This window comes from Plectropomus leopardus, chromosome 20, assembly GCF_026936395.1.
Source record: "Plectropomus leopardus strain MGB_pleo_1.0 chromosome 20, ASM2693639v1, whole genome shotgun sequence".
NCBI lineage: Eukaryota > Metazoa > Chordata > Actinopteri > Perciformes > Serranidae > Plectropomus > Plectropomus leopardus.
Genome location: NC_142195.1, coordinates 99,532 through 113,806, shown reverse-complemented (window position 1 = coordinate 113,806; position 14,275 = coordinate 99,532). Strand labels below are relative to the sequence as shown.

Sequence of the window (14,275 nt, the reverse complement as noted above, 5' to 3'; positions counted from 1 at the left end):
GGTCAGAAAAAAAAATCATATTGGAATCCCTCAAGTTATCTGAAAGGTATTAGTTTTCAGATTCCTACTGTGTGGCTGTTGGCTGCTCGAGATACTTATGTCATCTTGCATATGAGTGATGTGCTGACGTCAGATCCTGCATTGTTCTTGTAGGTGTTGCAGGTTGCTCTCATGTGCCCATGGAGAAGGCATCCTTTGAGGGGTGGCTGGAGTCAGTCTCTGCCACTTTCCTTACTCTAAATGACCAGCAGCGCAACCAGTCTCTGGACCACCTTATTTCTTTAAGTGGTGCTGCCCAGCTTCGCCATTTGTCTAATGGACTGGAGACACTACTCAAGCGTGACTTCCTGCGCCTCCTTCCTCTGGAGCTGGCCTTCTACCTGCTGCACTGGCTGGATCCTGAGACCCTGCTCACCTGCTGCCTGGTCTGCAAACAGTGGAATAAGGTGAATACCATGCTGAATCCTAACATCTGGAAATAGCTTATCTTATCTTCTCATTTGTCTTAAATGTCTCCTTGTTTTCCTCACCATTCATAGGGCAGAAATGCATGAGGTACGAAAGCAACGGGTCATGTAGGGAAGCGGAGCGGGGTTTTTTTACCTGCTACATAGAGTCTGCCTTTGCAGTGTGTCGTTGCTGCCAGCTTCACTGTGTGTGTATTTGGTTTTACCAAGTAATAATGCAGTTGGATATGGAGGGTTTGGATGCATGGACTACATTAAGTGGTACTGAATTAAGTAACTGGATCATTTTAAATACCACTGATTTGATTGACTGATTTTAATGTGAAATACATAAATAGCGCAAGGTTGCTCTGCTGCTTCATATTACCTCTGGTACAATGAAGGGTTTGTTTTAATCATTTTTAAACAGATTATACTATTTTTTTATACAGTTCTATGTAGTTTTACCAGTTGGAGGGCTGTGAAGCCACAAGCAGAGGGGAAAAATAGATCTGTGGTCAGTGTAGCAGCTTCAGCATTTTGGCTGTTAATCCCTTCCATGTAAGCAGGCTTGTACTGATTATCAAATGTTTTTATATTCAAAGCTCGATCATCTGTTGGTGCACAGTAGGTGCTCTGCATTGTTACCTGCATGGACCAAAGACCTGTGTTCAGAATAGTGTTGTCATGATACCAAAATGATGACTTCGATACAACACCTGCCCAAAGTATCTCGATACCGATACTGAAACGATACCATGGCTGAAACCTAAAACACCAGGAAAAGTAATGAAATAATATATAAGATGAGAGCCCTGACAGGCCAGAAATGAAGGGCTTTGAAAAGGGAAGGCAGAGGAGAGGTATTTACACAACATTTGAGCTATTTTGTTATCAGTTTATGAACATAACATAACATTTTTTTCTTGTCTTGCAAAGTCAACAGAGTGTATTTGTTTTGTCTTTGTCACACTTTGTGTCATTTTCAAACACAGTAGGAAATAAAGGCTGCCTCAGCTGGGTGGTTGCAGATTTTGCTGGCGCATGTCTGTCAGGTGGTGTGGGAGAGATAGATAAATTATGCTACTGTTAGTTTCAGTAGTTTTATAATTCAGTTTGATAGTCTATAAAAACAATACACAGAAATGACAGTAAGTATAAATCTGTCACTTCGTGATTAGGCTTTAAAAGCTCAAACCCCTGATTATTAGCCTGCACACTACAGCGGTACACGAAAGTAGTACTGTAGACTCAACACAAAATACAAAATACACCTCGTTATTAACTGAGGTCTCTGCTCTGCACGTACTTACTGGGGCATGTAATCATGTCGTTTATCACATTAGCTAACCAACCTGTTGCTCTTTGAATTCATTTATCAAGTAGGCATGTCTGTTTGCAAGATGCTTTGGATGCTTTTATCTTAGACACGGGCTTTTTGTGTTGTCCGTGGGGTCACCCTGACTGTCAGCGGTGTAAATTAATAATACTATTTTTGCTTCGTACATCTACATTGTCAACAAGCTGTGGACGGTCGGCAAGACAAGCGGAAATTTTGCCTCATATCTAAAATCAGTATCACAATTAATTGAACATTTTACTTCATTTACAACTAATGAACTATTATTTTGCTTTGTCCTTCTTTTTTGTGATTTGTTTTGTGTTGGAGTGTAATTAACATATTATTCATTATTATTTATTCAACTTTCCAGCATTATATAAAAATTAAAAGCTCCATCTTAAACAAACTGTAGGTAAATTTAAGCACATTGTGTTGATGATAGGCACACCTCTCCTGACTGCAGGACTCTGACTTCAACCTCTGAGAGTCTTCTGTGAAACTTCTGTGCCATTAATCATTTTGATCAGGATTTTTTTTTTTTGAGTAGGCCTACTTTTCGTCTCCGATAGCTGCCAACAGCTCGCCAACTTCCCAGTTAGAGAGAGGGTGAAAGTAAGGTAATGTGCCAGTGGCCCCAGGCCCCAAAACATTACATCTGCCCCTGGTAATAATAATGAGAGCTCTGTGCAAGCGGCTGGATGAGACACGGAGCTCAGTTTGAGATTCATATTCTGTAATACAGCAAAATGAAATCACCCACCACATATGCACTGACTGCATACACTGGACTGCCCAGTTTATAAATATAAAAACTCTTCCCTGAATCTTCACTACAAAAACAAAAGTGACGGTGGTAGATACAGATACAAAAAGAAGTTATCTAATAAAACTGGTCTGAAAACAGCAACCTCAGTGGACTCAGATCCTACATAAAATACAAATAGTGTACACAAAAAATAAAATCAATCCTAAGTCTGAAGTGTACAGTTTGCAAATACAGCCAACACACAGTGATACAAAAATAATGTTAATTATTCATTGTAAATATGAACAGAGATATCAAATAAAGTGCCTTCAAACGAGGTATTGTGCAAAAAAAAGTACCTTTGCTGCAAACTTCTATTGTGAAATGCTGCCTGAAAAGGCATCTAAATAGAGGTAGAACATAGCTAGTTAGCAGCTAAATCCCAAAATAACAAGAAAGTCCTGCTCCTGAATATTTTATATTCAAGAAAATCAGTGACTTTAAGTGCATTTCTCCTGAAAACGCAAAACTAAAAATCTGTCAAAAATGTAGTTTAGTCTCTTCTAGTATTTTACTTGTATGGGTATATTCTCATTTCTATTTTTGTCTACCCGTACCTTTTTTTGCTCATACTTGTGTATTATTTAAGGATGGCTTTCATTTTAATCTAGCTTTGGCTGTACACTTTTTTTTATGCACAAACACCATGTTTTAGATTCTTTGATAGGAGACAAGTCTATTCACTGCTGTAGGCTTCAGTGCTGACCTTTGGCAGATTACGATTTTGCCTCCTGTGCTAAACAGCTTTTCAGATACTGCACTGGTATCTTGGATACAGAGGTATTTTTTGGCTGAACGGCTGACCCGAGGATAGTTTGCCTCATGCACCTTCCACCATGTGAGAGGATCACTCTTTTTGTCTGCATCTGGGCACTGCAAGTACCTGTTTAGCTCAGCGTTGATCATCTCTCTTTCAGGTAGTCCTGTCTTGTCAGTTGCTGCTGCTGCCCTTTTGAAGAAACTCCCAAGAGTTTTTTTTGGTCTCTTTGCCTCTGCCGACCCTGAAGCTTGTGGTGGCATTTCAGTGATTTCAGAGTCAGATGTGCCACTCTGCCCTGGCAAGAACAGTTCCATCTCTTGATCTGCATTGGCTTTGATTATCTGGGTCTCCTCTGGGCCTATGTACTTCATTTGGAAGTGTGGGTCAAGCATAGTTGCCACATTTATCAGTTCTTGAATGTCTGAGTTTTCTGCATACTTGCTGTTCAGGTACTCCAGTGTTGAGCTCTTGATTTTGCTTGTGAGGTCTCTGTCGTTCTCCTTCACTTGTAGTAGGTCGCTGTTAAACAGCTCTAGTACTGGTTTAAAGCACGAGGCAGTGACATAGTCCTCTGCAGACAAAGCATCAGTGAATTTGTGTATTGGACCAAGGGTCTTGTTCACCGAGTCAAGAACCTGTATCAGGGTAGGAAATTAACTATTTAAAATGTGGAGATATAATAGCCACTGACAAGATAATGTTCAAATCCACCAGCCACTCAATACCATTTTAAAGGTTCCGCTCAGAAAAAGTAGAATATTGTGGAAAAGTTAATTTTTCCCATAATTTAATTAAAAAGTGAAACTTTAATATATTCTAGATGCCATAATATATTACATTTTCACCTTTAGAATTAATTTACATAACAAAATTAATTTTTCCATGATATTCAAATATTTTTCGATGCATCTGTATTATCTTGTGTCTGAAGTCTACCAGACACTTTCATATTCTACCAGCATTTCGCAGGGGGTCATTACCATCACTGCCCCGTATATCTTGCCATGAAGGGATTAAGGGATTAGGTGTCTTGTTGACATGTCAGCAGCCAAGACCTTTGTGTTTGCTTTTTCCTGTTCCAACAAGCGCTGGATCATCTTGTGCCTTGACCCCTATCTTGTGGGAGATTCTGTTCTTAGTTTGTGGTGGGGCAGGCCAATCGTTTCTTGAGCAACTGTGAGAAAAAATGCTCACAATCTTTTTGCACTCTCTGATGCGTCTGTAAATTCTGGCATCCTTCACACTTCTCTCTGTAGACAGAGAGAAAAAGAGAGAGAGAGAGAGAGAAGGAGGGAAGGGAAGAAGCAAAGATAAAGAAGACAGGAAATCACATTTTAATACAGTATCAAATATCAATATCTTAACACAAAGAGGAAATATGATTTTTTTAAAAACAATTCCAACATATAAATAACATTATAACATTACTGTGACTTCACAATTGTAAACATATTAAATACTAGTATCTCATAAGTCTGATATACTATATGAAGTTTATGAGAAACTTTGTCAGAATTATTATTGGCCAATATTTCCTATATTTCAAGTCAGTTTCTTATTATTTTGAGATGCCAAGTCAAAATTCTGAGTAGTAGGCCCTATTGAGACAATCTATAACGCATGGTCTAAAGTGCATGGCAAAAATACATTTAGGCCGTGCCAAAGTCTATTTTACTAGTTTAACGGTGGATAATCTGAGTGCCGCGCGCGGTGCAGAGGGGTTGTAATTAGCCTCTGAATTAGTCATGGGTGTGTTTTGGGCAGAACATGAATTAACCAATCTGTGCATCATTCCCTTTAAAAGCCAGGTGTGCCAGGAATTGGCGGATTGCAATATAAATGATGGATTTAGTGAATTACAGATGTGAGAGGTGTTCTGCTGAAGAAACCGAACACAATCTCTCCCATGAAGCTGATTGGAAAACTTAACACTCTGGGCTTTAGTACAACACTCTGCAACTGGACACTGGACTTCCTTACATGCAGACCCCAGAGAGTTCGAATTGGCAGTCACACCTCCTCTGCATTAGTGCTCAACACCGGAGTCCCCCTGGGCTGTGTGCTCAGCTCCCTCCTGTTCACACTGTACACCAATAACTGCTCTCCCAGACGTCATAGAATAATATTGTGAAGTATGCGGACGACACCGCCATAATTGGTCGTATTACAAACAACGATGAGAGTTCATACTGGGAGGAAATCAACCTTGCATCAATCTTGCAGAGAGGTGCATAGAGAACAACCTACTGCTCAATGTCAATAAAACCAAGGAGCTGATTGTTGATTTTAGAAAGAAGGAGGCAAAGACACACACCCCTGTCTACATCAGTGGAGCTGAGGTGGAGCAGGTGAACAGCTATAGGTTCCTTGGAAATACTATCCCTTAGAACCTATCTTGGTCATCGCACATCACCACCCAGGTTAAAAAAGCACATAGAGAGGCTCTACTTCCTACAGATACTTAGGAAGGCTAAATTCCAGAGCAAGATCCTGGTTAATTTCTACAGAGGAGCAATAGAAAGCATACTGACTGGAAACATCATGAACTGGCATGGTTCATGCATGGCCCAGGACAGGAAGACTCTACAGCAGGTGATTAAAACTGCCTAGAGCATCACTGGTTCCCATCTATAGAGCATCAGTGACCTCAGTGAAGTGAGGTGTCTGCACAGAGCCCAAAGGCTACTGAAAGACAGCAGCCACCCCAGGCGCAGTCTGTTCCTCCCTGCTGCCATCTGGAAAAAAGATACAGAAGAATCTGCTGTTGAACCACCAGACTACAGAGCAGGTTCTTTCCTCAGGCTGTGAGACTTCTCAACTCCTCCTTTGTTGCCAAAAGATGTAGCAGGATTTAGGATTACCTTGAATTTCATTTCTTCTTAAACTATGTCTAAGAAAAATGATAATAAAGTAACCTTGTACCTTGAAAAGTTACCTTGTATCTTTAAGACTGACACGCCCAGGGGCGTTCAGATAGGCGCAGGTACTTTTGTTATTTAAGGGAAGTGGGCACAGTGCGTGAAAATGACAACTGCGCCAGTCTGACGCTAGCAATGACACTTGCGACGCCTTGTGCCGAGTGTAAGATGGAGCCCTGTGAGTCAAATATTATTATCATTATTATTACCACAGTGGCAGAAATGGACTTCTGTACAGGGTACATATTTTAAACCTCAAGCCAAAAGGGATGTTATAGGCAGTGGATTAAACAGTTGTTTTCTGATGATCCCCTGATGTCATCAAACTGCGCCAGCTGTCTCCAGTCAACACCAACCAACAACTGCTTAATGCTTACACTACTGTATCTAAATTAGTACTTCTTATAGGAAGGAAACTTATTGATGGCCAAAGCATGCCAGTCTTGTCCAGTCATTAGGTTGAAGAGCTTTCACAACGTTTGCCCCGCTGTCCATCATCACACACACCCAATTCTTTTCATTGAGACGCCAAGAATGAAGAAATTATATTAATCCATTTTCTCCTGTACCGTCCTCTGGAAAGTAGTGTGTTTCAAATGACAAGGCGTTGCATAACTTCATTCGGTTTTAATGAAGAGCACAGTTAGGCTGAAATAAGGCTCTGTAGCTCTACTTGACAATAAGTCCATAGTAGATGTGTAGTTCTATACAGAAGATATTCTGGTTGCTGTCTCTATACGGTGTTTTCTGTAAATGTCTGGAAGTGAGGTCTTGGAAATATATTTCCTTGAAAGCAGGCAATACCTCGGGTCCAGTTTATGAACGAGGTGTCTGAAGCCTACCCCCTACCCCACAAATTGAAAAGGCATTATATCTTTAGCCACGGTAGGAATTTGGCTTTAACACAGGGCAACCCATTAGTGATTAGGCTTCACGCAAGGGTCGCCATTTGTTAAAGTATGACTATCATAAATAATTAATAATTACAGAAAATAATTATTTCACGCAAGGGTCGGCATTTGTTTAAGTATGGCTATCATAAATAATTAATAATTACAGAAAATAATTATTAATTCTGTTGAATAATGTGACTTACTTTCCATTAATCACCTTGTGGGGCACCATTCCCGAATAGGGAAAAATGATAGCTAATCAATGAAATTAGTCTCATAATAGACTTATCTATCAATTTGGAACTCTAACTAGTAATTACATTAATAATTATAACCAAAATTACCACATTAATAGTAAAGGGTGAAGGTTTTCGGGGTTCTTGACACAGCAGTTGGCGATTTACTCACTTTTGCACAATATTACTACACGTAAGTTTACTCGTATATTAAGCAGACAGCAAATATGATTCCAAAACATTTATTCAAAAAAAGCAAAAAAAAACCCACAGTAAATCCTAACTGCTAATATATACAAGTATAAGTACAAGTGTGGGTGAGTGTGTGTGTGTGTGTGTGTGTGTGTGTGTGTGTGTGTGTGTGTGTGTGTGTGTGAGAGAGAGAGAGAGAGAGAGAGAGAGAGAGAGAGAGAGAGAGAGAGAGTAATAAGAGGGAGTTTGATTACTTTTTGTTTGTTGTTTGACCAAGTTAATTAAGCTACTTATTTATTCTATAAGTTTTAGCTGCTACATTTTATTTTATTTTATTTTTTTTAAGAAGTGTGATTTTATAACAGATGAATAAATAACAATTCAGCACATTTATATCTATGTGTTACTTTGTTACATTTTGTGTTACAAAGTTAGGAGAGTGATATTTAAGTCAAGTCTTATCCCTCTAGTCGCTCCCACATGGTGAAGTATACAGTTTATTAGTTTAGTAATGGTATCTGATTGGTATTGGGTATCAATCTATGCGCAAAGCCTAGGTATCGGTATCAGTATCAGTATCATTATCGAGGCCAAAAATGTCAGATCAGTGCATCTCTGAAGTCTCTAAAAGACTATGAAGTCAATGGGTATCTTAATTGATTTAATACCAATTAAAGAATTAATCATTCTTGTATTTTAAGTTTTTAATACAGCTTAGTTTATCTGGACCTAATGCATTGTAATACTGCTTGGGACACCTCATGTCCCACCTATTTAAAGATTTAAAGATTTTTCAAAAAAATAAAAAGTATGAGAGTGATTGGCTATCTCCATCTCTTTTTGTAAATATATGAGCTTCTATATTTTGTAAAATGTGAACTCCAGTCGATTTTCAAGATTCAAGATTCAAGATTCAAAGTGTTTATTGTCATATGCACAGTATGGAAACATGTTTGCCTGTACAATGAAATTCTTACTTTGCTGTCCACAGAATGCCTAAAAAACGTTTAGCAAATATAAAAGAAATATGAAATAGAAATCTAAAAATTTAAAAATGTAAAAATGTACAATAGAAGAAATTTAGAAATTTACAATAGAAGTAGAAAGAAACAGTGCAAATAAAACAGTACAGTGCAAATTTGAACAGTGCAATTGTGCATGTGCAAACGGAATAGTAAACTGTCTGGTACAGTTATGAGGTCGTGTGTGAGGTAGTTGCTGTGTGGCCTCCTGTCAGCAGTTTAGGAGTCTGATTGCAGCGGGAAAGAAAGAGTTCTTTAGTCTAGTGGTCCTGCATTTCACACTTCTGTACCTCCGGCCTGAGGGTAGAAGTGTGAACAGACCGTGCTGGGGGTGGGTGGGGTCCTTTAGGATGGAGGCAGCTCTGCTGTGGACTCTGCGGTGGTAGATGCTCTGCAGAGAGGGCAGTGGAGTCCTGATGATCTTCTCAGCTGTCTTCACCACTCTCTGCAGGCGTTTGCGGTCCACAGCAGTAGCGCTGCCGTACCACACGGAGATGCAGCTGGTCAAGATGCTCTCAACGACACAGCTGTAGAAGTTGCTGAGTGATCTTTGGCGACATGCCAAATTTCCTCAGCCTCCTCAGGAAGTACAGCCGCTGTTGCGCCTTCTTAACCAGCTGTGTGGAGTTGAGTGTCCAGGTGAGGTCCTCGCTGATGTGGACGCCCAGGTATTTAAAGCTGCTCACCCTCTCCACTTCAAGCTCCCAGATGAAGAGTGGCTGCTGAGGTCTCCTCTCCTTCCTCATGTCCACTGTCATCTCCTTGGTCTTGTCTGTGTTGAGGGTGAGGTTGTTGTCCTCACACCATGACACCAGACTGGCCACCTCCCTCCTGTAGGCCGCTTCGTCACCGCTAGTGATGCGTCCTATCACTGCGGTGTCGTCTGCAAACTTCAGGATGATGTTTTCCTTATGGGAGGCGACGCAGTCATGAGTGAACAGGGTGTAAAGGATGGGACTGAGGACACATCCTTTTGGGGTGCCAATGTTTGTTGTAATGCTGGCTGAAGTCCTGTTACCGATTCTGACAGACTGGGGCCTGCCAGTCAGAAAGTCTAGGAGCCAGTCACAGAGGGCGGGGTGCAGACCAAGTGAGGACAGTTTGTGGGTGAGCTTGTGGGGGATGACTGTATTAAAGGCAGAGCTGTAGTCAACAAAGAGTATCCTGATGTAGGAGTCTTTGTTTTCCAGGTGGGAGAGGGAGTAGTGGAGGGCGGCAGCAATGGCGTCAGAGGTGGACCTGTTGGGCCGGTAGGCAAACTGCAGGGGGTCCAGGGTGTCCGGTAAGCTGTTCTGAATGTGGGCCAGCACCACTCTCTCAAAACACTTCATGATGATTGGAGTGAGTGCTACTGGCCTGTAGTCGTTCAGACAGGTGGGTGGGCTCTTTTTGGGGAGGGGGACGATGGTTGTGGTTTTGAAGCAAGAGGGAACAATGCTCTGACTGAGGGAAAGGTTGAAAATAGAGGTGAGAACATCAGCCAGCTCGTTGGCACATGCTCTGAGAGCCCTCCCAGGAATGCAGTCTGGTCCTGCTGCCTTGCAGGGGTTGATTAATGTGAACATATAGCAGAGTTGTGTATTCTATGTATAATGTGTATACCTAACTCATTATTTGCCAAGCCCTTACCAGAATTTAAAAAAAAATCTTTTTTATACATTTACTCCAACTCCACTACACACTACCTTCTATCTTCTGTATAAGATGACTTTCCTTTTTTAATATTCATTGAAATACAGAGGATCATCTCTTTGGAACAACCTACTTCTATCCCTACAATCAACATCCATATTATCAAAATTCAATAAAAGAATAAAATAGGGCTGCGTGATTATGGCCAAATTATCAATCATCGTCTTTGTATCAAAATAAGACCTCATCTCCTTGAAGAAAAGTATAACTAAAATCAGAAATGAAACCGAAAGCACCGAATGAAATAGAGGGAGGAGAGCAGGCATCAGAGCAAGGCTGACCTGACGTGGACTGAGAGCTGTTCCTTTACCAAGCCTTCTTCAGGCTACTGACCAGTTGCAGGAGAATAAAGTGGATGAGATGCCACTGAGGCTCACTCTGCACACCTGCACATCCTCACAGAGACATACAGGTAGTTAACCCCTAACATCCTGGATCAAGCTATTGCACTGGTTGGGTGGACCTTGTTTATAGCCAACAGGACACAAGATGCAAATTCAAAAAATGAACTGTAGGAATTGTATGATGCCATCAGCAGCAACATGGCCTAGCAACTGGATAGAATTTTCACAGTAGCTGACGATTTTAATTAACTCATCTTTCAACTCCACAGATGTTGCAGGATCAAGGACACATTTTAGTTTCATTCTTTATACTTTGTTTAAAAAATGACTAATAAATCTGCCTTGTACTTTGTACCTTCATTAGCTCTCTGTCATTCTGCATGTTGAGATATATTGTTTCATATTGTTTCTGCCATTTTCTCCTCTCCTTAAGAAACTCTTAAGCCTCTTAAAAGCCCTCCTCCCTGAAGCTTAGGAACTCTTTTCAGGGCTCAGACGCTTTTGTGAATAGCCTTTATGATCACAAGGACTTAGTCTTAACTTCTACGGAAAACTTTAGAAAATGTCATAATTCTAAGAATTTTCTTAAAATGTCACTAGAAGCAATTTTAGAACTAGGAATCTTTGTGAATACAGCCCCTGAAATGCTGTGGAGTTTTCCATGAGCAGAGCATGTATTTTAAATGGCAGTATCATAGATGATTGTGTTCATTTAATTGTAGGAACCCAGACTCATAATTGTTAATGAAATTCAATTCACTGTGCTGCTCAGATCTGAAAAGGAGTCTCATTTAAGAAGATGTATGCACTTCATTGTTTCCTGTGTAATGTATCACAGCTTCTACAAAAAATGTTTTTTGTAATTTTTAAATTTGTATACATTTTGAAATATTGGTTAGTCTTGAAACTTTGATCTATTATGCAGTCTTTGTTTTTCTCTTCTCTTATATCTTCATAAGGATTTTTTGTATCCTGCACAATAGTCATACTTTTTAAATATAAAAATGTCTTCTCTCCCTTCTCTCCCTGAAGAATCTACTGGATATACCAGGCCAGCACTGAGAAGCCCAGGAAGAGCTTTTACCCTCAAGCCAAAAAGATCCTAAATGAAGACACTGACAAATTGTTATGATTTTATATGTTCAATAAATTGATTGATTAAAAAGTAGCTATGAAAGATGAGATACAAAAAGAACAGAAAAATAGTCCAATGCCTTTATTTGTTAATCTGGCCTGCAGTTACAGGGGTGCGTTGATCGTGGTGCAAAAAAGTCACATTTTCTACTCATACACTGTATTGCAATGGAGTAGGTAAAGTTCCTGTAAACGCTAGGTGTCTTGGGTAACATCAGTTCACTTTTTTGAATTGATTGAAATGTGACCATAACACAGAGTATTGGAAGCTGGCATCAAACGTCTAGTTTGATTAGTTATCTTTTTTATCTGTTGTAAAAATCTGCCAATCTTGCACTGTTTTATTTAGGCAAAGGTGTTGTACAGTTTCTGTTGTTTCAACAATATATAATAACTTCTTTAACTGAAGAAAGGCTTCTTTGAAAAAACTTCAAAATAGTTTGGTTTGGTATGGCAGTAGTATGAAAAGTAACAGAGCTGCAGGCTGTTTTATGTCAGTTATTTTAAACTGGCATGCAATTAAGCACTTATCATTAATCAAATGAGGAGCTTACCTAATATGAAAGGCTAGTAAAGAAATAATTCAATTTTAGAATCTGAACACCATATTTACTAAATAATATAAAGAAACTAATAACTACTGTATCAGCTCACCCTTTCTGGAAGTGGAAGTACTTGTCATTCAAGCATTTGTCTCCTTGTAGGTGATCAACTCTTGCACTGAGGTGTGGCAGGGTGTGTGTCGAGAGCTGGGCTGGAGGATTGATGAATCGATTCAGGATGCATCGCACTGGAAGGGGGTCTACCTGAAAGCTAAACTGCGTATGGTGCAGCTGCATGATCAAGAGGCCTTTGAGACATCGTCCCTCATTGGGCACAGTGCTCGAGTTTATGCCCTCTACTATAAGGATGGCCTCCTCTGCACAGGTACACTGTGGCTCTGGTTTATTTTCATGGCTTGAAATATAGTGCTGAAAAGCTACAGATATTGTTTCAAATATATGTATTGATTTAAATGGTAAATGCCAGCGCTTGTATAGTAATTTTCTAATTGTATGACCACAAAGTGCTTTCATACTACTTGTCTCTTTCACCTATCCACACATACATTTGTGAAACATGTTGTGAAATGCAGTGATAACAAGTGAAGGCAAGTGGGTTATTTGTGTGTGTGTGTGTGTGCACGTGTGTGTGTGTGTGTGATTAATTACTTGAAATTATGATGATGACAATTAATATTAATAATAATAACAATAATACGCTTCAAAATAATAATTGTCTAGTTGTAATAGTGATAGTAATATTAGCAATGATAATGACACCAATACTACATAAATTCTAGAGAAAAACAAACATTTGGAAAATCATTCTATAAATAAATAAGTAGATAAGAGAAAAAAACCATGATAAACTGAAAAAAGAACAAAACAAAAAAACAATTACAATCATATTTAAAATTAAAGCTGCAAGCAGCGATGAACGAGCCCTCGCACCTCCACACACTTCAAGGCTTCTGGCAGGATGCCGACTGATGCGACCTTTCTCTCTGAGAATGGGGAACACTCCACGCAGCAGTGAATTAGTGTTTCCTCGATGTAGTGTTGAGGCTGGTAATTGTTTAGTGATCAGCTGATGTCTTGTGCTGTAAACAGAGCTGCAGAATGAGTAGCGCTCGAGATGGCTTGGCGCACGGCGCAGGTGACAGAGACAGCTGCATGAGCGGTGGCACAGGGCAGTAATGCCATGTGCCTGTAAAAACGCATCGGAGATTCGTAGCAGAGGTTAATACATGACTATTTTGGCATAAATATTTACCCGCCAGTGTGGCGAATAACTTTCAGAGATTTGATCACATTTGGTGCTTGGCAGGTGTTTATTTGGGACCCCGCCGTCAGTTTTTACCATGATTTCAAAGCACCGATCACGCACAGTTATCATGATAATTAAAATTTGAAAGGTATTACTAACCCTCATGGAATGTCACCGCAGTTATCACTGAAAACCGTGCCATCTGTATTCCCTATGTATTTTAATGTGGCTTACCGTGAAAACATGCTGCTCCACTTCGCTCTGCTGTGCACTCTGTGCTGAGAGTAGTAACAATAGAGTAAGTAAATGACAGTATATTTCCCCCCGTAACCTGATGATCTTAATAAGTCCAAATGTGTCTCTTTTGCTCTTGTTGCTATACAAATACAGTGCTAATGAGAGGGTCAGAAAAAACGCTCAATAGGGATAATGTCAGCACATTAAAAGTGCTTGTACATCTGGAAAATGATGAGGCCATTGTTTTTTATTAACTTCACAGTATGTATTTCAATGTTGCTTACCATGAAAACACTCTGACTGACTGAGTAAGAGCGCACTCTGCTGGACAAACTATAGACACAGTTTTGAAACCACCAGCCATCATTTTCTGTATTATATGGTTGGTGAACAAAGTTTTCTTATCAGCCAAATTGGAAAAAATAAACGCTGATGCCAAAATGCT

The 14,275-nt window shown here is 39.9% G+C and overlaps 1 protein-coding gene across 2 annotated transcripts in view; it reads left to right on the top strand.

Annotated features, from left to right (window-relative positions):
- Nucleotides 1–14,275, top strand: part of fbxw2 (F-box and WD repeat domain containing 2) — a 37,582-nt gene that overhangs the window by 1,702 nt on the left and 21,605 nt on the right. For both annotated transcript variants that reach the window (XM_088070906.1, XM_088070905.1), the window contains exons 2-3: nucleotides 154–446; nucleotides 12,489–12,711. In XM_088070906.1, coding sequence (XP_087927032.1) covers nucleotides 180–446; nucleotides 12,489–12,711 — 490 coding nt within the window. In that variant the 5' untranslated portion in view covers nucleotides 154–179. The remainder of the gene's footprint in view (nucleotides 1–153; nucleotides 447–12,488; nucleotides 12,712–14,275) is intronic.